Here is a 27707-nt window from a genome sequence, read left to right on the forward strand (position 1 = left end):
TAATAATATTACCTACTCAAAGCAAATAATTACTATTTATTTTCTACTCCATAATATCAAGATTTAAAAAAGAATAATATTACAGGTTAAAGCTTGTCAGGTAATCTTTCATTTTGAGACAAAAACTGCAATCTAAAGAGATGTTTTTAGCAAATTCATTTCAAATAGAGTAATATTCTATTATTTTTGGTTTTAATAAACTTTTTGAATATTAGTAATACGACTTACTCTTATAAATATTATACTCTAAAATCTCTTCTAAGTAAAATATTAAATCTCACTTTATATCATTACTATAGGCTATACTATTCATTTATCTGGAAATAGGGAAACGATTGCATCGTGAGTTGGTTCCTCTTGAGTTAAATATATTCTTACTACACTATATTTGTAAGTTGGTACAAAGAGATAAAATTTAATCATACTGGAATCTAATACTGAAGTATGTTGTTGAGAATAGAATTTCAGGGCTTGGCCTGTTTGTGTTCTTTGCTGTGCTTCACTAATTGAGATTTGAAGAGGAAAAGTTTCAAGCAAGTAGAACAAGAGTAGGGTCGATACCTAGTGTGCTCGGAAATTTTGTGTCGCTTGAGGCGGCCCTTCGACGAGAACAGCTTGTGACAGAAGCTGCATGAGAAGACTGGCGTCACTTTCGGAGTATGCACTTGCCGGTGGATCTCCATATTGTACTTGGCCTTGAATCGCTTGTTGCACACAGGGCAGCTGAAAGGCAGCGTACCGTTGTGACTTTTCTCCACATGCTCTGTGAAATGACATTGGCGGGCGAATGACTTCTGACATATATCACAGGTGTAAGGCTTAGCACCCAAACATTTCGAAATATGCGTCAGCAAACAACCTTTTCGACGATACGATTTCTTACAAATTTTACACGAGAAAGGTCGCTCAGTCGAGTGCATCAGCATATGATGCTTGTATTCATCTTCACCTCCCTTGATGTTCGCTTGGCATACCTTGCAAATCGACTGCTCAATTTTCTTCTTCATCCTTGGATGATTTGCCCTGCGGTGCGCTTTAAGATTCTCTTTGGAAACAAAGAACTTATCACATGAAGAGCATACAAACTGCTTGTGCAGGATAATGACATGTCGTCTCAAAGCTAAATTAGACACATACTTTTTCTGGCAGACTGTGCAGGGGAAAATGGGCCGATTGTGGCGTAAAGTATGCAGTTGAAGTAAGTGCTCGAATAGAAATCCCTTGTTACAAATAGAACATGTGAATGGCCACGTACCAAGATGAATCTCCTTGTGACTTTCTAGTTCGTTGAGATCATCGAAATGTTTGTGACAGTACGGACAACTATTTTTACAGCTTTTTATATCAGTCAATATTTTCTCATCGACCGGGACCTTTATTCCTTCAATGCATTTTTTCAGAGAGTCAGTTATGTTAGACTTATCAGATAATACACTGCCAGTTCCTTGGATTGACTTCATTTTCTCTACATCCAGTTCTTTGATTGTGAGGTTGTCGACATCACAGCTTTTGTTCTGAAACAAATGATATACTAATAAGTTCCATTGATTAATTCGAACCCATATTCCATTAAAATCTTTCTAGCATTACATTTTGGCAACTGATCAACTACCTAATAAACAAACGGTTGAAATAAATACTGCATATCCTTCCTGACATAAAGCTAATAAAAACTATATAAACTAAGAAGGAATGAGATAATAATTAACATAATAATGTGGTATTTCTATCATAGAAATATGAGAACTTCCAAATGGAAAAGCATAATAAGGAAAACAGAATCACAAATATTCATCTTAATCAGGTGGTATCATGTAGGCCTATACCGTAATAACAATAATTATATTGAGAAGCGAATTATTACTTTCCTTGCCCTATTACCATAGGTAAGGAAAGTATTGCTTTCCGAAAAAAATTAAGGTAGGCCTACCCCAATTTCTAAATTTCAATACGTTTCAAGGTCCCCTGAGTCCAAAAAAGTGGTTTTTGGGTATTGGACTATGTGTGTGTGTGTGTGTGTATGTGCGTCTGTGTACACGATATCTCATCTCCCATTCAACGGAATGACTTGAAATTTGGAACTTAAGGTCCTTACAATATAAGGATACGACACGAACAATTTCGATCAAATGCAATTCAAGATGGCGGAGAAAATGTTGTCAAAAACAGGGTTTTTCGCGATTTTCTCGAAAACTGCTCCAACGATTTTGATTAAATTCATACCTAAAATAGTTATTAATAAGCTCTATCAACTGCCACAAGTCCCATATCTGTAAAAATTTCAGGAGCTCCGCCCCATCTATGCAAAGTTTTATTTTAGATTCCCAATTATCAGACTTCAGATACAATTTGAACAAAAAAAACGAGTGGAAAAAATTGAGCATGAAAATCTCTACAATTAATGTTCAGCAACATTTTCACCTAAAATTGAAAATAAGCTCGAAATTCGAGAAAATGTGATTATCCAATATTGCAAACGGTTGGCAACTGTTGATTCTATTAAATCATTCACTATGGAGAGATAGCAGACCTCGTATGTCTCCAGCGTTATTGTCCTGTCACCAGCTGGCTCAGATCTTTGTTTATAAGTAGACTTGAGATGCGCGAGAACACTAGCGTCAGGTGATCAATTCTCATACCGGTAACGGCAAGGAAAGTTGTGTGAGTGCCCCACACCAGATTTTTTTAAAAATGTTGTTAATCTCAGCTGCTACAGTATTGGAATATTATTTGATGATGTTTAGGCCAATTTTCATTTATTTTATTTTCCACCCTAAAACTATCAAATTATTTTCTCAAAGGACGCGCTTCATTATAGATGGTGCAAAGAAGAATCATATCCTACTTGCCATTAACAAGTGGATGGCTTGTAAAAGCCCTGAGTTATGATCCTAATCGAATTGGTAGTAGGTTAATCAGCTTTAAACTTGAAAATACTGCAATCATATTTTTATGGATTTGGACTTGGGAATACTTGTTTCAGCAAGCCGATTCCTCCATGGTATGAAAAACATGGTTGTCATAATATTTATGGTGGGTTTCAAAGAACCAATAATGATAAAAGCAAATAGATTTAGTGCCGGTTGCACAAAAGACGGTTAAATTTCAACTGTGATTATTTCTACGAGAACCAATCAGACAAGCCGTCTTACTGTATCAAAAAGGCATCTCTGATTGGTTCTCGTGAAATTAATCACGGTTAACATTTAACCGGCTTTTGTGCAACCGGGCCCTATTTTTTGTTGTCACCCTCATAGAAGCAATCATTCGTGACTAAACCCTATCATAACTCAGCAACTGCTATCACTATATAAGCGGTTTAAGTTACTGCCAGTTAATTTTGGTGCTCATTTAAAGACATATATAATATGAAATGAATAATTAAATAAATAATTTCAGGTTTTCATAATGTCCAATTTATTGATTTCTCAGTTGAATATACTAAGTTACTTGCATCTTGAATTCCTATCATAACATGTCACTAATCATAAAAAATAACATGTATTGAATATTAACTTACTGAGATTATTAATACTCACTTCCATAGTGCAGAAATCATTTCCGATTATCCTGGAAAATAATAAAAATATCAACTTATGACACGTATCAAATGTTTTATATGAAAATAATATGCTCATAAGCAGATATTCTTATGAGAATACGCTTATCACTCCTATTGATTTATATACTTCGTACTGAATGGGTAAGACAACGGGAAATTTTATGATACTTCCATATTACAATAATTGGGTAACTCAACTAAGATAGTATGACAAAAAGGTACACTATTATCACACGCAAATTTATATCAGTCAATGAGCAATAGAATGCCTTCAATGACTATAATAAAGTATTGACTGGACATAGGAGGATTGGAGCTATCATTAATTAAGGAAACAAGAAAAGATTTAAAATGTTTAACCTGAACCTTTCAAGTCAATTTGTGTGCCAGTGTAGATCTATTGTACGTTAAAATTGAATGTGACTTATTAAAGGTCGAAACTTTGTTCAACTACCTAACGTTAATTAATTTAATATTACCGTATAAAATAATTATTATAACATTATAAAATAATTTTAAATGAAGTTCTCTAGTGAAATAAACAATAAACAATATGATTAAACAAAAAATAGAAATAATATCTGTTGCCGCTAAAATGACTTGAGTTATTAGATAAACACAAGAAAAAATGTCAGTCATTCAGTCTTGAAATACCTAGGCTATCTAGGCCTATAACTGAAGAGATTCAATCAAATTAGCCGATCAAGAAAAATATGCTAGTAGATTAAATTGATTATAAATTCAAATAAATGAGATTTTTGTCAATCATTGACATTGATTTTGGTTATGGGAGGTTCTCTTACCTTGAAAATGTTTAGCAATCTTCTTGCGGGGATTTACACTCCACATTTGGATTATCCCAACAAAATTATCTATTACAGAGCTGATTTGATATAAATAAAAGATTTCATAAACACAATTCAAAAGAATACAAATATTTTTACACTTTCCGGTCAATCAATTCTCAGGACGCCAAGTTCAAGTAAAGAGCCAAGATAGCTGTCTACTTTGTCTGTGTTTGTATTGGTGAATGTCTTTGTTTATTGTGTTCAGCGTAGACATACTAGTCATATAGACTACTTACCTTTTATCACTGATGAAGAGCTGTAAAATCTATAATAGAGTTGCGCTTTGACGCTAGCGCTCCTCACGAAAGAAAGTATACTTATGGTTGGATGATAACACTATGGTTTGTCAATAATTCTTTTCAAATGAGTGCGAAATCAAAAATTTACAGCATCCTTTCAATTGAAATAGTGAAAATTCATTGTTAAATGCAATTTAAAAATATTATTACAATTATATATGTTGGTAATATGAGAACAGAAGTTCGAAAGCTAGCGTTTCCATGGAAAACACAATGAAATTACTGAAAAAATATTGTAAAATTTTGATATTAAATGTTAATATTTGATATTGTGAGGTGTAATACTGTTTGTATGTTTTACAAAAACTTTGGAATGAATTGATCAATCAGCTTCAAATTTTGAACACGCATTCTTCAAACCTTATTTTCATATGTCAAATTCGTTAGGCAACGAAATTGACTCACTCCTTCTTCCTATTTCAGGATATAAAAAAAAATTCAAAGTGAAAAAGAATAAACTTGTTGTGATTTATCATTTAGTCAGCTGGAATTTATTGCATGTTATTTCTGTAATCTTTCCATTCATTTTAAAAAGCTGATGCTAACATGATATTTGGGAGTTATCAAACAGACTGTCCTTTATGCGCTGACACATGATTTCAGCTGAATAATACAGAACATTATTAAATTTTCAAGTTCTATATTAACTCGCTTCCCTTAACATCTGTCTGCCTGTCTATTGTCTGTCAGTAACATACGCGTAATTAATAATACTACTTCTGATCTCGTTATAGCAGTTGCTACTACATATTTTTTCAGTGTTAAATTTGTGATTAGACTATTATTAGTATATAGCCACTAATAGTAACTACTACTATTAACACTTCTTGATTATTCAATATGTAGGTACTCATTTATTTCATTTTGTATCATTTATTAGTATCTTTCACAAAGTAGAAGGAATTCTTCTCTGTTGTAATATTACATTATTTTTTTCGATTAAAATCGAATCTTCAATTCAAGATCTATAAAACTTGATAGTAAATATCAGAGTAATCGATATGCGGACAACTTTTTAACTGAGAATTTATTGTAAATAATTGTGTTGCATTCCATGGTATCACCGAAACAGAGAAACAGAATTAATAGATTATTTAAATATAGATGATATATAAATTTAAAATAACAGTTTCGAAATAAAGTTTTATTGAGAACAAATATAAAATGTAAATTCTAAACTTGTAATTTATAATTTTTTGGAATTTAATATCAATGACGTGTCCATAACATTGACACTGATTTTGAGGTGTGGTCTTTGCTCTGTACTTTGTGCTTGTTCTTCTCTAAAAAAATGGTGGCTGGCTATGGAAAGTGTTTTGTGCTCTCTGAATATTTTTCTGTTTAATTGAAATTTATAATGTTTTAAATTGAGTTTTGAACAGTTTTATGGTGTTCTAATTTTGTATAAAATTGTTTTGTGTGTATACAAGCCTATAGCCATTGTTTTCAACTATATAAACTGGATAAGTATTTTAGCTTGTAATGATGCTAGGATGTTTAAGTGTGTAAGGTATTGTATTGTGGATTTGTGGTATATTGCCAAAATTCTTCTGAAGATTATAAGTTGGTTTGCTCTGAAAACTGGATTTCTCATTCATAGGCGATAGATCGATTCATAGTTTATCAAGAATCTACCACTTTGGAGCCGATAACTTCCTGTAGGTTAATAGGTGTGAAATGCTATCCAACCTATTTAGGAGAAATTGGTAGCACGGCACTGTGTATCTTTACATGTTGAGATCATTGAAATGGTTTGAGATATTTATGTGCGGGTTTTGCTATCGATTTTCTTTTGAATTTCTGTATCGAAATCATGTATCACATGACCACTATACATTCCTATTTGAAAAAAATTAAGTTGGATTCAAAATGAAGCTTGATCTATATGATGGGTCCAAGATGGCGGACAAACGTTTTGAAGTGACAGAAAGGTTTTTTCAAGTGGAATAGGAACTCCATGGATCGTACTGTTATATATCTTACTTTTGTAAAATATATTTAGCTGTTTCCATATTAATAATTCCCACCAACTCTTTATTACACGTTGCGGATTTCAAAGATCAATACAACAGTTCATGAGCGAGTTCTTCAACCCAGGGAATCACGAGTGATGAAAAATTCTAATAATAGCCTATCTAGGCTAAGTTTTTCTCTGATAGCGAAATTCAGACTATCTTTTTACCACCAATGAGTTGATAATGCTCTGATGAGAAGGTTCCTTTTTACTTCTGTAAATCTACTTTCTACTTCATTCATTTATTCATATGCAAATACACACCGCATGTAATAATTTCACAAGTTTATACACTCTTCTCACGACAATTATTGTAAAAATAAGTCCAATTTGAATACGGTCGTATATTTTTAATAATTTCACTGACATTTTCCAGTTAACTATACTACCTATATTATATTGCAGAAAGTCATTATGATTTAAAAATTGCAATCATAATAAACTCCCATCAACACAAGATTGGCTGATGAGAGATTGTTTTCATTAGAAATGAATAGAGTTTCCATTGAATAGATAGGCTGTTATAGAGAAATGTAATTGAAATATTATACAGAGTGAGTCATGTATGGGAACCCCTCAATAAGTTGAAAACTGTTGTAGATATACGGTAATGAGTTCTGTAACTTTCAGGATAAGTTATTGATGGTCAAATACTCCATATTTTGAGATACAACTGAATTTCAACCCCTCATAAGGGAGTGACTTGGGGGTTGTAACTCGAATATTTATTCAAATGAGAACACCCATTGTATGGTACAACATTTTTAATACCTTTTTAAAACAAGAAAGATGGCATAAAAAATGTTCTGTGTATGTGTATCCAAAATGGCGGCTGATTGATGTTTTAGTTTTTAGATAAATAATATGTTGTGAATGAAATATTTCAAATGTAAACACACATTGTGTGGTACATCATTTGTAAGTCATTTTCAAAACAAGAATCATGACAATAATGAAAATAATGTTCTATGATACTTGAATCCAAAATTCACTAAAACTTCAATCAGCCGCCAGGAGTTACAGCCCCTAAGTCACCCCCTTATGAGGGGTTAAAATTTAGCTGTAGCCTACTATGTCAAAAGGTGGAGTTTTCGACCAATATATAACTCATCCTGAAAGTTACATTACAGTATCTATGATTTATCTACAACAGTTTTCAACTTATTGAAGGGTTCCCTTACATTATATGACTTACTCTGTATAAAAAATGGAATCAGAAATTAATGATAGGCCTAGGTGGGCTATAACTATTATTGTTGTTCAATATCAAACTTGTTTGCAACTGATTCACGGGAAGATGCATATAGGTAGTAAATTTCTGCATAGTTCATTGTTCATTTAAATTTTTTAATAATAATTGTTGGTCACGATAACGATAGTTTTTCATTCTTATAACGTTAACAAGATCTTAAATCTTATTTTTTGTTTGGATTCGTATTTGGAAATCTGATTGAATTCGAAATTTATCAGATTGATGTAGATACATTCTTTTGGACTCAAAATTGTGTGCGTATTAAGTTATCATTTAAGTTACAAAAGTAGGTAACACATAACGCTTCAAACAGTGCATTCCAAATAAAGGTTTGAAGCAGCTCTTCAAACCTACAATGAGCATTAATTTTCACAATGCACTGTTGGAGAGTTATAAGCCCTGAAAGAACAAAACAATGGATAGAAACCTGTTTATTTCGACAATTCCACACTTTAAAGAGCGGATATCTCGAAAACTGTTGGAAATATCACAGAACTTTAATGAACAAAAATTGTAGAGAATTCATCAAATTTTATTTTTGAACATTCATTAGTTATGAAGGTTAAACGCATTGTTGCCAAGCTATTATCGTGGAAGCAAAAAGTTAAAAAATGCAACATTTAAACCACCCTCATCCCTTCAGCACATGGGGTAGGGATGGGGACTTTTGATATGTTCAGCACCTCCTACCTGGTCCCAAAAAGCTGCGTAGTCAAAAATTGTGCTGAAAACACATCCTTCAAATCAAATTCCTTTGTCAATTGGTCTATTGTTGCAAAACTGAAGATTTCACACTCAACACTAAAGCTGCTGCAACAGTCGTAGGGAAATGCGTGAAAGTGTGAAATTATACATCAAATTGAAGAGAATTCGATGCTCTATACGCTCATAATCAGCATGGATTTCAATCGATATTTAGGAAGCTATAAGAGCAAAAATGGCAGAAAATTGGAAGCAAACGTGTTTTTCAAAAAATGTCACACCTTTAGGAGCGGAAATCTCGAGAACTATAGGAGATACAGAAAAAGTTGTACCTATAATGAATATTTTAGGAATTTATGTAATCTTCAATTTTGTATAGAACAGTCATGTCCGTAAGATAAATAGTTTTCGAGTTATATGCGAGAAACCAAAAAATCGTACCTTTTAACCACCCCCACCCCATTAGCACAGTGGGTAGGGGTGGGGACTTTTGATATGTTTACCTCCTTACTACCTACCCTTAACAGAACTGCGTGGTCAAAAATTATCTTCCAAACTTTTCCTTCTGTACCCTTTTTTGAGCATTCATTGCCTGGACTATATTATAGTGGTCGTATATGATACATGATTTCGATACAGAAATTCAAAAGGAAATCGATAGCGAAACTCGCACATCAATATCTCAAACCGTTTCAATGATCTCAACATGTAAAGATACTAATAAATGATACAAAATGAAATAAATGAGTACCTACATATTGGATACGGTAATCAATAAGTGTTAATAGTAGTTACTATTAGTGGCTATATACTAATAATAGTCTAATCACAAATTTAACACTGAAAAAAATGTAATAGCAGCTGCTATAACAAGATCACAAGTAGAGAAGTTGTATTATTACTGTAATTACGCGTACCGTAAGTCATACGGTACTGACAGACAATAGACAGACATACAGAAGTTAACGGAAGCGAGTTGATTTACCGAGCGAAGTGAGGTCTAAGATTCAAGTCGACGGTTTGGCATTTCTCTTAATGTTCAAATGTTTATATGTTGCGCATTTACGGCGAAACGCGGTAATAGATTTTCATGAAATTTGACAGGTATGTTCCTTTTTTAATTGCGCGTCGACGTATATACAAGGTACAGAAATAACATGCAATTAATTCCAGCTTACTAATGATAAACCACAACAAATTTTATCTTATTCACTTTCAATTTTTTTATATCATCCTGAAATAGGACGAAGGAGTGAGTCAATTTTGTTATCCAACGAATTTGACATGTGAAAAGGTTTGAAGAATGCGTGTTCAAAATTTGAAGCTGATTGATCAATTCATTCCAAAGTTTTTGTAGAACATACAAACAGACGGATAACGACTCTGGCCTCGAGTGAGTCAGAAGTGAGAACTGGACAACGCTCGTTCAACAATAATTATAATTGGGAACAAGAGAATAAGTAAAATTATTGGAAATATTCGGATTATAAAGAAGTTATAACATGATGATAAGGAGTGGCTTACAAAATAACATCAAAATCGGAACCATGTCTTTTGCAATCCCCTTTTTACTGTTGAGCTCCCTGTCTACTGGTTCACTTAGTGAGTAGGACTCTTATTTTTTGTTTGATAGCACAGTCAAATTCATATAAGTCTAACAATATGTTTGGGGTGGAAGACAATACATTTCTTAATCAATAGGAAAAAATTGAATAATTGCTGGCATAGTCATTTCTGAAGATTGCATCAAGGAATTCCCTTCTACAAAGTTTGAGGTGAGATTCAGACCTTATTATAATGATCTTCTCAAATTGGACCGACGTATCATAGAAATGCATGCAATCTAATCTAACTAGCTTATGAGGTTTGTTAAGAGTAAGCTTTACAGTTTTATAATATGCTGTAGTCTTCACAATAGAATAAAGATACTTTTTGATACCGGTAGGTTATCTTATTTATTTATTCATTTATTTATTTATTAGTAATAAAAATCATTAGGCTACCGTTATTCATCGAGAGTTTCCATCATCATCAGACTAAACACAAGGTACCTACCTACGTTATTAGTAGAAGCTTGAATGGAATTGGTTTCCAACAGAAAAGCTATTTTCTTTTTAAAGTAAACTTCTTGACAGCACTGGTGAACCGCTTCATCCATCAAAAAATGTCATTACTTGATCCTTCAAATACAATACAGTACCGTCATCTTGAATAATAGGCCTAATCAATACGGTATCCGGCAAACTATTATTCTCTTATAAAATGACGTAAGAAGTAATCAACCCTCAGATCCTCATTTTTCGTGACCTTTAGAATTCTTTAATGGGATATGTCACTAGCAGGAATCTTGGAGAGGACAGCTAGACTAAGGCCTACACAGGAAGTACGGTGATAAATAATTGTGAGCTGCACTGTGTTGTTCCATTTGAGAACTGCATCTGGGATGGCGAACATTCTGTTATTGGTCTTACCACTTTTATTTGGCTACTTCTGTTGTGCTCAATATAATGGAGATGGCTTCAACATATATAAAGGTAAGGAAGATTCCAATGGAATCAAGATTCTCATTCATCCCGTTTCTTTTCAATATAGACGGAGTACGATGTTTTCAAATGCTTCAATTCAATATAATTTATCTAGGCAGATTTGCGACAAATTGAGGAGAGCGAATCTTCAATAAAGTAGGTACTTTTTCCATTCAAAGAATTTCCCATAAATTTACTGAGATAAATATTTTCAACGTTGATATCAAGTTCAAAGTGTATTTCAGTCATTTTTGCTTCATTTTTCTCATTCATGCAATATTTTACCTACTGGATGAGTTTGAATATTGCGGATCTTGATCTCACATACTTAGAATAGAATAAATTGAATAAATTTCAGTAGCCCAAAAAACAGAATGTCACAATTTGACATATATGCCAGTCAATAATTCGATAATTCGAACTTGATTAACATAGTCAACAAACTTGTTTCTATAATTATTACCCGTCTGTTAATAATATTGATTGCTAATATAACCAACATGAATTTGACAGTGAAATCGACTGAAATTCAAATGAAGAAAATATTACGGTATGCTTCATAAAATCATATAAATATAATAATTATTACCTATAATACAATTAATATATAACCATCAAAATTATATCAACTTCCTCTCGTATTATTGGAAAGTGTGAAATGCGTTTATTACTATGATGATAATTATTATATATTATATACTGTAAATATGGAAATCATACTATCTTCTTTTCCTTGTATTATATTGAGAGTGTAGAGTGTGCTTTTTTAGATCTATAAATCTGCATGAAATAATTATTTGATCGCTCAGTCAATTTTCAGGAGCTCATACACAATCAGAGAATAATTTATTATTACCGTACACAATTAATTATAACATACCTACCTTCTCTATTTTTGTCTCTAATTGACTAAACTAATAAGAGATCAGCCAATGAAAAGTAGGAAAAAGATCAATAATATTATAGAACATCATTTAAGTTATCATCCTGTATATTAAAACTGATTAATTGGTGTTGGCAAATAAGTTAGCTGTATTAATGACGACAACTCTGACGAAATGGTTTTCAAAAATAGTGTTTGATTTTCAGATTTTTTCATCAATAAGGGAGATAGTTCTGTGAGGGATGATGATGATGATATTAAAGAGCTGCTAAACAAAGAAGCAATAATATGTAAGTATGGAGTCAAAATAATAACTGAATTATGCAATTCATTAATATTGTATTGTTAGAAGTAGCTTCACTTTTTCCTTCTGCAATGGAGAACCTACATTATTTTTATTCTGTATATCAAAATTAGTGAGGTTCAAAAAGATGTATATACAATATTTTAACGAGTCTTTTCTTCCCGAGATTGGAGGAGACTCTCATAATGTATTATTTGAAGGACTGTTTTACATTTTTTATAGAATTTTTATCATTAAAACCTGATAATATAATATTTTTGAATTCCTCAAAATCAAACCATGATATTTCAAGTCATTGGGAAAGTGTACGGAATTAGTAGGCTATTGGGAAAAAAACATTTAGTTATTTTATGCAGAAACATGAATAGACTAACTAATAATTTTCACTATAGGCTACAATTACAACCTATGAAGTAAATAATCAATTCATATATGCAATCAATATAACATATTATCAAACATGATTTTTATCCCTTCATCTACCGTATTCAATTCTTCTCAATAATATGCAGCGAATAACTTAATAATGTTTCTTTTTTAGTGCCATCTATGGCTGCAAAGGTGCATGTTACATCCGATTCAACGAAGAGAAACTATTTATTCAAGAGTGAGTATATTTTTACCAGCTCTGTTCTACAAGGCTTGAGGACAGGCGCGGATCCAGGGGGGGGGCGATAGGGCGATCCAAGTGATGTTTGAAAAAAATTACTATAGTCTAGTCAATATAGACATGAGAAAGGAGGTGTTCTTGCATTTTATATTGTAGTTCTGATTTTTCATGCAAAATTTCTTTGTGCTACATACAGGTTGGCTCAAAATCCCTCGTATTTACGGTTCATTTTCTAGTTTCCAGTGTTATTTCTGCCAAATTCTGTAATCGAATAGAAGAATTTGCTCTCGTCTTTATTTAGATTATGAAATTCCTAATAAAATGAGATCATTCCGAGCTCTCTATCCTGATCAGTACTGAGTTACAATTTCTAAAAAGTAAGGAAAAAATGTTTTGATGAATTTTAGTGATTGATCAACAGTATCTTTCGATTGTTACCATTTCAATGTATAAATAGAATCCCTCTGGGCGTAATTATTGTGCTCTACAATTTTTTTGACAGGTACACCTGACAACAATGCTCCTCATATTCTGGAAAACACCTAATTTTAGGCTTCAAACATCATAATCAACTCCATTGTCATCACATTGAGATTTCGTACCATGATATCAGTTCATTAGATCATGTAATATGGGAATCACCCGTTAAGGTGCGTACAGATTTACGCACCGCGAACATGACCAATTCACTTTCCATCAGCTGATTATACCTGTATTCGTACAGAAACGGTAAGATACAGATATAAAAAACTTGGCATCAGCTGTTAAAAAATGAATTGCACGTGTTCGCGGCGCGTAAATCTGTACGCACCTCAAGATGCACCAAATTTAGAGAAGAGGCACGCATAAGAGTTCCTCAAGGAACAAAATTATTTCTAACACTAATAACTTTTGACACCATGATGGAATCTCATTGTACTGCAGCTCAATCTTCTTGGCGGTTGAAAATCATGCATCATAAGTCTTAGATCGGAAAATAGAAAATTCATTCTCGAGTGTAATTTAAACAGTATTTCAATACACAAAGAAATAACCAATTTCTATATTCAGAGCTATTAATCTCAGTGACCCGTTATTATAAAAAAATTGTTGATCTTGAATTCTAGAATAGAATCTCCTCTTTCAGTTGCTGTAAACGATTCATGAAGGTATATGATCGTAATGTATGATCCGATAGTTAAAAAATCAAGAAATCGAAGATACTATCCTCATATTAACTGTCTAGGCCGTGCTATGATAGGAAACATTGATCCAAGATGAATTTAAGACAACTAAGCTCATAGAGGATGGAATTTTCTACAATTTTTGGAGTCAATCGTGAGTTTCTATGATGCATCAGACTCATTTAAGAATTTAAGAGACTCTTGATTAACAGAAAAATCGTGAGAGCAATGAAAAACTGGAATCGCCTTTTTTTAAATCGGCTGTAACCTTCTAATGGTACTGAAATCGAAAGTATTTTCCATTGTAATGGAGAGAGAGAGAGGTTATACTTTTCCATATCTTTACAAGATTTTGTAGTTTTATCCCAAGTATTCCACAAGATGCGCAGCTTTGAATATGGAAATTGGTCATTTTTTAAATTGAAAAACTGGTTAAATTACACTCAAGGTTGAATTTCCTATTTCTCGATCGAATTTCACTTATGATGCATGATTTTGATCCGCCTTGACGAGGCGAGAAGATTGAGCAGTGATACAAAGAGATCTGATCATTGTGTCAAAAGTTATGAGTGTTAGAAATGTTGATCCTTGAGGTGCTCTCATGCGCGCCTCTTTTCTAAATTAAGTGCATCTAACGGGTGATTCTCATAGAACACGATCTAATGAACTTTTATCATAGTGCGAAATCTCAATGTGATGACAATGGAGTTGCTGATGATGATTGGAGCTAAAACTTAGATGTTTTAATCAGAAAATATTGTAAACTAAAATTCATCAAAATTGTTTTTTGAAAAATTGTAACTTAGTACTCATTAGGATAGAGATTCCGGAATGATCTCATTCTATTGGGAATTTCAAAATATGAAAAAAATATGAGAGGGAATTTTTCTATCAGATTACTGGATTTGGCGAAAATAGCTGGAAACTGGAAAATGAACCGAAATTCGAGGTTTCTGGGTCAACCTGTATCTAGCACAAGGGAATTTTGAATGGAAAAATTGGTTCTGGACTTTTCTTATCTATCCAAACAATATATATTAAAAAATCAGAGCAATCAGAACTACAATATAAATATTGCAAGCCCCCTTTTTTATGTTTATATTGACTGAACTATATCATGACCTTGGCATTATAATGAAAATGTCAGAAATCTATTTAATATTAACAAATTAAGTTCTCAAATTTTGTTCATCGATTAAAAACGTCAACAATTTCCTGGGTGGGAGGAGTTGACCGGGAGGAGGGGTGGTTCCCTGCCGGTTCACCCCAATCGCCCTCCCCCCAAGGTCAGGGTCCTGGATCTGCGCCTGCTTGTAGATCCTAATTATGATAATACCGCATAGTGACCTATATTTCATAACCTATGTTGCAAAATACCGGTATAATTATGATATAATATACATACTATTATGTATATATGTTAGCTCAAGTAAGTCGCTTCAGGGGAGTCTTTCAATCAGTTGATTAATGAGTGGTGCAGTAATAGAGACAATAATAGGCCTATTCCAAAACTCCAAAATTTGAAAAGTCTTATAAATAAAAATTCAGCATTGAAGCTATAATATAGCTTTATATTATTATAAAGGCTATTATGATGAAATGTATTCCACTCAAAGCCTAAAGTAGGCAAGTAATAATATTTATTATCTAGGAACAGGTATACCGATGCCTGCAAAAGAGAATATACAGAGTGTTTCCAAACTCATCCCTACCAATATTCTAGGGCATTGTTTCTGGGTACGAATCATATCTGAATATCATTTTCAAACTGTCCGAAAATCCTTAGTTATACTCACACAGCCATTTTGTTTTTCACTGACTATTTTTTCTCTCAACAATAGCTGAACATATGGAAATAAAACTTTGCACAATCTGTCAACAAGGCAGAGCTACAAAAATATATGGCAATTTTGCAAATTCATAAAACTAAATGTTTAGAATGTATTTCTTGAATAACAAAAAAACCGTTGATTTTACAAAGGAATTACAAGAATAACGTTGTCTAGTACATTTGATTGAAAATCGTTTGACATCTCATTTATCAAGATTGAACAAATATTAAGTGAGATATGACAGTTTTAAAATAGTAAGAACTCTGAAAGTTTGTTGCAGTGCACACCGAGGCATGTCTCAATGTCTATTTGCATTTCATGTTATTAGTAAGCGATTTTAAGGCTATTTCAAACAATAATATAACGTTACATTACCATCTAAAGGTAGGTCGCCAAATGGCCGCCTTTGCGTTATACTCATCAGCCATTGTTGAGAAAAAAATAGTAAGTGAAAAAAAAAATTACGTCTATATGTGTAACTATAAGGACTTTCAGACAGTTTTAAAATGATATTCGGATAAATGTTTCGTACCCAGTAACAATGCCCTAGAATATTAGTAGGGAGTTTTGAAACACTCTTATAGTAAAGTTGAAATCAATAATAAGTAGAAATCACTATAGTGGAAAGAATATGCATACTGAGTATGCAGTCCATTGAAAACTTCAGTATAATGATTGTATAAGAAGAATAATTTGATTTAATGACATCTCTACGACATGAAAAGAAGGAGACATCGATGATCGTCTATGCTTGTGAATTTGTGTAAAATTTGTATCTTTCTCGAATTGGTATGATTGTTCTTCGAATTCACTTATTCACGATATGTATATAATACGGTCACAATCTCTTATATTTTTATGTTAATTGAAAAATGACATAGTTTTTCTAATGAAGACTTATGATTTACAGATTTGATGGCTGGAAGAGATACAACTAGTCTCAATATTCCTTATCCAGGTAAAAAACGTCTGTATAAAGTAGCAGATACCTTACATCAGAAAAAAAATTACGCCATTTCCAATGAAATACATAATGATAATAATTACTGTCTGTTACATATTGTTTTTGGTTTTTTATCTTGCAGGTGATAAAGATATGGAATTCATAATTATTTGTTATAGGTACTATTTATATTATACTATACTTATATTACACTATTATAGTGTTGTTAAGTTTTGAATACTTATCCACATCAATATTATCAATACATTATCCAAAATAGCTATGGTACCATCTATCTACAAGTCTAATAATTAAAATGTTAAATTGATAAATTTTACTATCACACCATAATGTTTGAACTACTCCAGCTCTCAGATGCGATAGTCTCAGATAATTGCACACATTATATTTCTTTCATTAGGTGGAAAAATATCATTGGAATTCTTTCTTTCATACACTACATTCAAATCGTCATCAAGTAATACATCTTCAACCATGGCAGAATAACATTTTATTAGTACAGTGCTTCCAAAAATCCGAAAATTTGAGATGCACCTACTTAATTGTAAATTAAATTACTCATTAGGATGTGGCCTGTCAATCAATGACTGTCCCTATAAACACATTATTTTTATTTAGTTAAATTGAAATTGAAACTTCCCAATGAGTAATAGTGAACTCTCTTATTTTTCAGTTTTCCCATCTGAAACAAGAATTCTTCCACCTAGGATAGGATTCAAGCGTGATTACGACGGCTCTGGTAGTATGTATGATCATCTATATCATTTTGAATTACATCCATTCAACAATTAATTAATTATATCACTCCATCATGCTAAACCCCTACTATACAAGAATGTGTAGGCTACATAGCCTATACATATACATCTTGAAATAAAAATAAGAATTCATGCATCTCAGTTTAAAAGAGTAATATTAGCAATAAACCGTACAGACATTCGGATAAATATTGGTTCAATTATCGTTTTGGAATTTCTTCTTATGAAAATCATCAACTACAATAATATATTCGCTGGAATTCTCTTCTGATAAAATTTATAAACAAATGGAAACTGCTCCTTCACTCTACGTATATTAAACCAATCAAATAATAACATTGAATACGGTACAATTTATAACGGGAATCTCTTTTTAATTTTCTGATTTTGCAGACATTGACGAGATCAATTTGAGGAAACTGGAGTTTGAAAAAGAGTTGAAGAGTATCAATAAACGATCACCAGGCTCTGTTCTCACCTATACCATTGCATCATCTAAGCCTTCGAGACTAGAATTCAGGTAAAATAGCTTCAACTTCTGATAATGCTATCACCTATTTAGATAATTAAAAGCTTGATTTATATTCTCATTTCAACATACCTCAGCTTCAGCATGAGATTGTAGCCTACCTACTCCACAAACATGATACGTTTTTGAACAGTCATAACCAAAATCATAGACCAATCTCAATAGTTTCTGCATTATCGAGCGTTTGGAACGTTTCCAGGAGCGTTTGGAACTGGAACAAATCAATTAGTATTTGAGTTGAGTTCCAACAATATTCTAAGTAGGTTCCAATCTGGCTTCCGCTCAAATCACAGCACTACTACTGCTCTGGTCCACATCACCGACTCCATCCATAATCGGCTATGAGTGATTCCAAAGCATCCATATTGGTTATGGTTTGACCTCTCCAAAGCCTTCGATTGTGTTAATCATCCTCTTCTGCTGCTTAAACTGAAGGACATAGACCTCTCTGACCATTCTGTGTCCTGGTTCGAGTCTTACTAGATGTCTAAATGTGGCTAAGCCTAAGACAAAATCAATATTGATTTGTCACAGTTTAATCAATACTGCTTCTGCTATTCCTAGAATCATAGTGGACCAGCTCCCATACAGAACCTCTTTGCGTGATTTGGGTCTCATCATTCTCATCATTGACAGGACTTTAAAGTGAAATGAACAAGTGCAGTCAGATTGTAGGAAGGTTTTTGTTCATATAACTTCAAGAGGGTTGGGGACGGCATACCAACGAATATGAAGCTTATACTGGAGAAAACATTGATTTTTCCTCACTTTTCCTATGTTGATGTGGCATATTGTGATTTGAGTGTGGATCTTGCCACTAAGCTGCAAAGAGCTCAAAACTATTGTCTTAGGTTTGTGTATGGCCTGAGGCGATACGACCATGTTTCTTCTTTATATGATCAAGCTTCAGGTTGAGTGTTCTAAGATATTTCCATGTTATGATGTTAACAAATAAGGTTCTAAAAAATAAGTTGCCATCTTATATTTTTTTGTAAATTTGTTCACCTGTCACAAATTAGTTCTATGAAAACCCAGAATCATGCCACTTCTCTGGTTACACCACAACACAGGGCAGCGATCTACGTTAGATCATTTTTGGTGAAGGCAGTTAGATTGTGGAATGCATTGTAAGACAATTAAGTTGTTGGGTGGTGGGGCTCGGTTCGCGCGTGCAGTTGTTGGTTGGCTGTTGGGTGGCTGGGGGCTTGTTTGAGTCTGTAGACGGGGCTTGATCTTTGTATCGTTCAAGTTATCAGTATCCTCGAAGGATGCTTACGAGTGTGAATGTTGAATGTGTGCGTGTGTGCTTGTAAATTTCAATCAGTTTCTCTTTCTAGTTTTTCTTTCCTTGCCTATAAGCAATAAACTTGCATTGCAATAAGCTTTTCTGTATTGATTTCAATTCTCAAAAAAATTATATAGATTAAGTAATTTCTCATCTTATTCTCTATATTTTAAAAACTTTTCTAATTAAAAACCTTCTTATTCGCTATCCCGTTTTTCTCCACTTTATAATGATATTAGGCCAATACAGGAATTTTCCTCAAATTCATAATCACTATTTATATTTAGTCAACAGATACATCTTTATTCCAATATTTAATGATCTGAGTCATCAATTTTCTCCAGTTCATTAATTTATTTTGATATTTTTTAGACTCTTTTAGCATTGAAGTTATTTAGTTGAATGAAAAACACTTATTTTCCAAGACTTCTATTTCACGATATTCAACTCTGATGAATGACGAAGAGGATAAGGGAGAGTTTCTGGACAAACCACCTCATTATAGATCCAGAATGGATAAATTTTAGTGGAACCATCATGACAAGGCTTACAACGAGACAGATCCGGAATAGTTACTCAATCGGATCTCCAGGAGGAAATGTTTTAAGCAGTGTTGCGACAGAAAAACTAATGCAAAGAAACATGAGAATAGCAACCTTAACAAAAGAACACTGAACACAGCAGGTGAAACAGATAACGCCATCAAAGAAATAAAGTGACTTCACATAGATATCCTTGGAGTGAGCGGAATGCGATGGCTAGACTTAGGTGAGGTACATTTGGAAGGATACAAAGCATTCTACTTTCTACTCAGGAAGAAATTATGGAAAACGTGAAGATGGAGTGGGAGTGATTGTGACCAGAGAACTAGCAGCAAGACGTTTACACCCATTTCAGAGCGGATACTGCTTGGTACAATTGGAAGGAAGCCTGGTGAACATTATCATCATCCTAGTATACGCCCCAACTCTGAATAAGCCAGATGAGTTGGTAGAACGAATGTACACCTCCATCAACAATGTCATGAGTAAACCGAAGAAGAATGACATAAATATCGTAATGGGAGACTTCAACTCCAAAATGGTGGAAGGGAGAACCTCTGATGCAGTTGACTCATTTGGACTTGGGGAGAGAAACAGGAGAGGGGACTCACTGGAACTGTTTGCATCAACACAAACACATTTGAACACAATCAACACAATCATTTGAACACAATCAACACATGACTTGATCGTAACAAACACATGGTTTAAACAACTCAAGCGCCGGTTGTATATCTGGAAAAGTCGCAGTGACAAACTGGAAAAGGTGATCAGAAATCAGATTTACTTTATAATGATCACCAAAAGGTTCCGAAACAGTTGCATAACAATAATAAGAACCTACCCATGCGCTGATATGATGCTATCGGATCATATTCCCCTGGTGGGTGACTTCAGAATCAGAATGAGGAAGATCAAGAAGAAATCACCCCCACCTTTCGATCTGAGAAAACTAAGAGATGAAAAAACAAAGGCAAAGGTGATACGGACTCTTAATGATCAGTATAAAGAAAGAGATAGAAGTGATGTGGAAGTGTAACTGGAAGGTCTAGACTACAGAGAATAGTACAAAATATAAAAACGGATCTGCTGAAACCGGATGAGAGGAGGAATAAACCATGGATGACCAAGGAGATCCTTGAACTTATGGAAGATAGAAGATTGTCAAGGAGATTGACAAAGGTAAGTACTGTAGGATCCAGAAGATCATTATGAACAAAATAAGAGAAGCCAGAGAAAATGACATGATTTGAAAGTGTGAAGAGATAGAATGTCTACAGAGCAAGCACGACGACTTCAACATCTACAAGATAATGAGAGAACTTATAGGAACTGGCTGTAGAAAGACAGGAAGAGTGCTACTATCAGATGAGGGAGATGTGATTCTATTTCTGGAAGAGAAAGAAGAACAGTGGTCAAAGAACACCGAGAAACTGTTCCAAGACAACAGAGCCGAAGTCATCCCACATGAGACAGGAGAGTGTGGACCGTACATTTTGGAGTTCAATGCAGCAATCAATCAAATGAAGAATGGGAAAGCAGCTGGGCCCGATGAAATACATGCAGAGTTCCTAAAACTCCTTGAAACCGAGAACATAAGACGGTTGACGAGCATTTTCAATTAGATTTATACATTGGGCAGGATCCCAGAAACATATATGACTGAAATCGGAGTTCATCACCTTACCAAAGAAACCAGGTACCAAGACTTGTGACAACTATCGCACCATCAGCTTAATGAGCCATGTGATGAAGCTGTTTCTGAAAATAATTCATTAACAAATAAATAATTAATAAACAAATTCACAAACTGTGTGGAGAACAGATAGCGCCGAATCAATTTGGTTTCTTGAATGCTGTACGTACACGGGAAGCCCTCTTTAGCGTGCAAGTACTATTTCAACGAATCAGAGATGTTAACTGCAACGTATTTGCATGTCTTATAGATTATAAAAAAAGCATTCGATCGGGTAATACACGAGAAGATGATGGACATACTCAGAAACATTGGAATGGATGCAGGAACTAATGAAACTAATAGATTCAGGAATAATAACCTGTACTGGAACCAGTCCGCGGTACTCAAAATAGAGGGAGAGCATACAGAGTACATAAATATTCAACGAGGAGTGAGGCAAGGATGTATTCTTCCACCCATCCTTTTTAATTTATACTCTGAATTTACCTTCAATGAAGCACTTTAAGATAAGAGAAGGCATATCCCTTAACGGCCTGTGTATCAATAATATCAGATATGCAGATGATACCGTCATCTTTGCAGATACACCAGAAAGGACTGTAGGCACTTTTAAACGAAGTTGTACAAGTGAGTGCTAGATATGGACTAGAAATGAACGTCAACAAGACAAAACTTTTGATAGCTAGTAAGGAAGAGACATAGTCAGACGAAGTCAGTAACATAAGAATAGAAAGAGTAAAGCACTACACATACTTGGGAAATAATAAATGAAAATTGGGATAATATAGTCCAGGCAATGAATGCTCAAAAAAGGGTATAGAGGGAAAAGTTTGGAAGACAATTTTTGACCTCGCAGTTCTGTTGAGGGTAGTGAGGAGCTAAACATATCAAAAGTCCCCACCCCTACCCCCTGTGCTAAGGGGGTGGGGGTGGTTCAAAGGTACCATTTTTTGGTTTCTCGCAAATAACTCGAAAATTATGCATTTTACAGACATGACTATTCTATAAGAAATTAAAGCTTACATAATTTCCTACAATATTGATCAAACAACTTTTTCTATATTTCTTTCACTTTTCGAGATATCCGCTCTAAAAGATGTGACATTTTTGAAGAAACTCATTTTCCTTCTATTTTTTGCTATTTTTGCTCTTATAACTTTTTGAATATCGATGGGAAAAACAAACAGTATTCGAGATATACGCTCTTGAAAGTGTAAATGTGTTAAAATAACAGCTTTTAATCCAATTTTTTGATGTTTCGGGGCCTACAACTCTACAACAATGCATCATAAAAATGAATGCTCACCGTAGATTTGTAGAGCTGTGTTTTCTCTTCAATTTGATGTATTATTTCACTAATTAATGTTTTCCTTCTATTGTTATAGCAGATTCAATGTGGGGGGTGAAATTTTCAACTCTGCAACAAGTGTCAACTTAGCAGTTCCACACCTTCAATAGCCAGCTAGAGATGCGTATTTTTGCTATGTTCACCTCCCAACTAGTCTTCATTAAGCTACAAAGTCAAAAATTGAGTACCAGATGTTCATTGTCAAGTGATCAATTGTTACAAAATTAAAATTTCACCACCCACATTGAATCTGCTATAACAATAGAACGGAAACATTAAGTAGTGAAATAATACATCAAATTGAAGAGAAAACAAAGTTCTACAAATATACGGTGAGCATTCATTTTTACGATGCATTGTTGGAGAGTTGTAGGCCCCGAAACATAAAAAAATAGGATTAAAAGCTGTTATTTTAACAATTTTACACTTACAAGAGCGTATATATCGAATACTGTTTGAGATATCACAAATCACCACAGAACAAATATTGTAGAGAATTTATCAAGCTTCATTTCTGAATAAGTTAGTCATGTCGGTTGAACGCATTTTTCTCAAGACATGAGCGTGTAAGTAAAACATTGAAAAATGCAACTTTTAAACCACCCTCATCCTTTTAGCACAAGGGGTAGGGATGGGGACTTTTGATATTTTCACCCCCTAACTGGTTCCAACAAAGCTGCGAAGTCAAAAATTGTGTTCAAAACATTCTCTCCAAATTCCTTTGTCAATTGGTCTATTTTTGCATAACTGTGGATCTTACACTCAACATTGAAACTACTGCAACAGTCGTGGGGATGTGTGTAAACTAGTGAAATTATACAACAAATTGAAGAGAATTTGATGCTTTATACGCTCATGATCAGCATGGATTTTTTCCATCGATATTCAAAAAGTTATAAGAGCAAAAATAGAAGGAAAATGTGTTTTTTCAAAAATGTCACATCTTTTAGAGCGGATATCTCGAAAAGTGAAAGAGATATAGAAAAAGTTGTTCAATTAATATTGTAGGAAATTATGTATGCTTTAATTTCTTATAGAATAGTCATGCCTGTAAAATGCTGCATAATTTATTCCGAGTTATATGCGAGAAACCAAAAAATGGTACCTTTGAACCACCCCCACCCCCTTAACACAGGGGGTAGGGGTGGGGACTTTTGATATGTTTACCTCCTCACTGTTACCCTTAACAGAACTGCGGGGTCAAAAATTGTCTTCCAAACTTTTCCCTCTATAACACTTCGTTGACTGGACTAATACTGCACAAGAAATCAAGTGCCGATTAGAAAAAGCGAGGGCAATATTCATTAAAATTAGTGCCTTATTTGAGAGCCACAAAAGTCCGCTTCTTGAGGCATAAGCAAGCGGAAATCATGAACACCGTAAAAGTCGCAAGTTATAGTACTAAGGTCACATTATGTGGAATGGAAAGAGATACGCACTGCTGCAGCAAACAAGGCAACTCCAAGGCAAAATTAACAGCAAACGAGGCCGAGGAAGAAGAACATCATGGCTGGCAAACCTGAGGCAGTGTTATAACAAATCATCCGCAGAGCTGTTTTGCATTGCAACCAACAAAGTCAAGATTGCACTGATGGTCGCCAACATCCGAACCAGATAGGCAACCTAAGAAGAAGAAGAAGAAGAATAACTCTAATATATATTACATTTAATTGTCGTTTTTTGTTCAAATTTCTCTATTATCTCTGTATATTTTGTATTGTATTTGTATTTTTGCTAAGTGGTAGAGTAGACATTACTGCCCAAACTTAGCCACGTTAACAAATTAAAGAGTCATTAAAGAAAAATCATAAAATTGATATAATAAATTTCTAAGACGTCCTCCCAAGATTCTTTTGAAGGGGGGAGGGTTTGGAAAACCATTTATGGAGGAAGGTCTCAAAAATGGTTTTTGGGGGTTGGTACTCAAATTTGGGATACTCAGGGGGGTTGCGTCCTCGGGCTTGTGGGGAGGGGGGGAGGTTTTATGGGAATCCCTGTTGTGGCTGTACCAAGTAAACTAGACTTTTTCGTAGAGAATTTATTGTGAATGTCTTGAATACCCTGATAAATCACTAGGAATTATCATTTTCAGGCCTGAGAGTGGAAAGCATCGATTCCAACCGACCTCATTCGTGGCAACCATGGGGAAATAATATTGCGGAGTTTGATGTTAGTGTGCAAATTAATATAAAATAGTACACATCATGCAATTGGAATTTTATTACTAATGGCGACAAAGCCATTTCTACCCTTGTTTTTTGTGCAATCAAGTCCTATCTTCTCTATTTTAATGTTAAAATTTATGTATCGCTATTAATACTTCAGCAATCAAAACAAAATAGCTCAGATAGTGACGATAAGAAAATAGTTAAAACTATCCTAGATCGGTATATTGATCTCCTAACAAGAAAAAAACACAACCTCTTATACAAGTATAAAGCATGAAACTTCTAAAGTTTCATTTGCCTCTACTGCAAATAAATGAGATCTAGTGCTATTTTCACTGTAAGACTAATACTGTTGATTATCGTTAACATTTTACTCGTTCCTTTTGACATTGCTAGGAGTTCACTCCTTTAATGCTCATCAAATGCAGCATGGTGTAGTATGTGTAGCAGAATTTGACAGCCTGGAAATAATTTGTAAGATATGATTAGTACTATAGTACCGTGAGAGAAAAATTAATCACTAATTAGGAGAAAGATATTCAAGAAGATAGTGTACAAGTCGGAGGAAACATGAAACATTGCAATAATCATGAATATGTCAATAGATGACAATATCATGAACTGGACAAAAATTTATGCTATTTGATCTGGAAAAACAATAAAAATTAATATTGGAAACAGAGAAAATTCTGTAATTTTTTCCAAAAATCCTGAGAGATGCCTGCAGGTGCGAGTACTGACTCCGATGAGAAATTTTGTAGAACGTTCAATGAATTTCCTCATGCTATTTCCTCTGTTGTCAATATTTGCTATGCAAAATAATTCCTTATAGTATTGAATGGCACTAGTACAGGTGTTTTTATGTAGGCCAATAATATAAGTTTGGGCTATGATGGCACTATGATGTTCTGTAGTAGCCTTTGTAGCATATAAAATACTATCATACTATATTACTCATCATTTAGAACCTAATTGCTCAGAAGCATCAATATGTTTTAAAAACGTTATGAAAATATTTCCATACCAGTAGCCTTAAAGATTCACTTTTTAAAAAGAAATCTTTATTGTCACACAATTTTAAACATTTAAATAATTCAATATAGCCTACATTTGAATTGAAAATTAAAGATAATTGCGGAGTACCTCTCGCTACGATGGTCTGAGCCAAGGAAAGTATATGGCTTTTATATGATATGATATAATAAAATATAATAGCTATACTATATAATAGCTATAATATACTATTCTTGGGTCTGAGCAGGTCTGAAGAAAATCCAACACCACTCGTGGGAACAGAGATAGCTGAGACGCCTGCTTGGGTTCATGGAATACTGCCTGAGTTGATGACTGTTGCAGGGTCTCACGATATAACTATACGTGATATTTATACGATATTTTCATTTCGGTGGCCTATAATCTATACAATATTTGAAGGAAGAGATTGACTTATATATTTATATACATGAACGGGAAATACCTTTTTGACGCATCATCACGTCTGAACCCCTAAACTGATTTACTTTATACATTCTCAATTCACCGAGGATGGTTATAGGCCCATTTTCATTTTTATTTATCAATTGATTAATATATTGATAATCAAAACAAAATTTGTGATACGAAGCTTAGGTAAGCCCAATCAAATAGTTTTTCTATTGTGAATTATTATAGTTGTTAACACTTTTAATATCAACATGGAAGTATAAAACTGAATGTAATCCTTTTCTGCTTTTAACAGACCATATACTCGGTAGGATTCATAACTACAAATAAATCTAGTTCATTTATATCCAACTATTAGGTAAATCAAATTTTCAATATACTCACATATTCAAAAGCCACAAGGTCCAGGTCCATTATACCCATAAAACTGAAGCACAGAGGTTTCTGAACTCGCACCATCATCAGTGTAACTGCTCTCCTGTACTCGTAGGAGGCTTGTCCCCAATCACTTTCATACAGTTCTTTGTTCAAATCCGAAGACTGGAAAAAGTCATACAATTTTTAAATATCGGGTGTCACCTATTACGTTAAGATGGAAATGTATTTTTGCTTGGAGTAAATAAGTCAATAGTGAATTTTCTTTACTTTATATTTGACTTATATAATCAATGAGTCCAGGTAGGTGGGCTATAGTGATATTCTGTCACATTGTGAAATTATGACCCATAATTATGACACTTCTTGACCCACTCGACACTTCTATCCATTCCCTGTTGAAAGTGATATAAGTGCACTTTTTTGTATCAATTCAAAGAAGAAAATGCTCTTACTGCCTTACACAATCACACTAACAACGAGTGAAGTGTCACGCTATTGGTTTGAAATAATGAATTGGAGAAAACCAAACCATTTTTTTATTTTGGATAAAGGTTTATTTATCCCTATTACAATTTTCTGTAGCTCATAAAAAATATTTC

At 33.7% G+C, this 27707-nt stretch overlaps 2 protein-coding genes and 1 long non-coding RNA gene across 4 annotated transcripts; 1 reads left to right on the forward strand and 2 right to left on the reverse strand.

Annotated features, from left to right (window-relative positions):
* Positions 1–351: 351 nt before the first annotated feature.
* On the reverse strand, positions 352–4593 carry LOC111064614 (zinc finger protein 425). The gene is made up of 3 exons (XM_022352367.2): positions 4366–4593; positions 3540–3570; positions 352–1514 (listed from the first exon to the last, which is right to left on the reverse strand). Exons 2-3 carry the CDS (start codon positions 3543–3545, stop codon positions 465–467), a joined length of 1056 nt encoding a protein of 351 aa, XP_022208059.1. The 5' UTR covers positions 3546–3570; positions 4366–4593; the 3' UTR covers positions 352–464.
* Positions 2713–25326, forward strand: LOC111064626. Of its 2 annotated transcripts, none has more exons than XM_039433208.1 (8): positions 2713–2903; positions 11017–11211; positions 12292–12375; positions 12931–12996; positions 16905–16952; positions 17632–17700; positions 18110–18236; positions 25212–25326. In XM_039433208.1, the coding sequence occupies exons 2-8, from the start codon at positions 11121–11123 to the stop codon at positions 25270–25272; spliced, it is 546 nt and encodes a 181-aa protein (XP_039289142.1). In that variant the 5' UTR covers positions 2713–2903; positions 11017–11120; the 3' UTR covers positions 25273–25326. The 2 variants fall into 2 exon arrangements, with proteins under 2 accessions (XP_039289142.1, XP_039289149.1); XM_039433215.1 differs by having other exon boundaries at positions 2776–2903; positions 17632–17697.
* Positions 25327–25389: 63 nt separating this feature from the next.
* LOC120352478 lies at positions 25390–27265 on the reverse strand. Its single transcript, XR_005571863.1, has 2 exons — positions 27115–27265; positions 25390–25748 (listed from the first exon to the last, which is right to left on the reverse strand). It is a non-coding gene; the product is annotated as an uncharacterized LOC120352478 (long non-coding RNA).
* Positions 27266–27707: the final 442 nt, after the last annotated feature.

Source organism: Nilaparvata lugens, chromosome 1 (genome assembly GCF_014356525.2).
Source record: "Nilaparvata lugens isolate BPH chromosome 1, ASM1435652v1, whole genome shotgun sequence".
In the NCBI taxonomy this organism is placed as follows: domain Eukaryota; kingdom Metazoa; phylum Arthropoda; class Insecta; order Hemiptera; family Delphacidae; genus Nilaparvata; species Nilaparvata lugens.

Bases quoted from the DNA above. Each gene is read 5' to 3' on its own strand.
- LOC111064626 (XM_039433208.1), top strand. From the start codon at position 11,121: ATGGCGAACATTCTGTTATTGGTCTTACCACTTTTATTTGGCTACTTC. The intron at 12,376-12,930 runs GTAAGTATGGAG...TTTCTTTTTTAG, and splicing joins AAACAAAGAAGCAATAATAT to TGCCATCTATGGCTGCAAAG. The intron at 16,953-17,631 runs GTAAAAAACGTC...CTTATTTTTCAG, and splicing joins TCTCAATATTCCTTATCCAG to TTTTCCCATCTGAAACAAGA.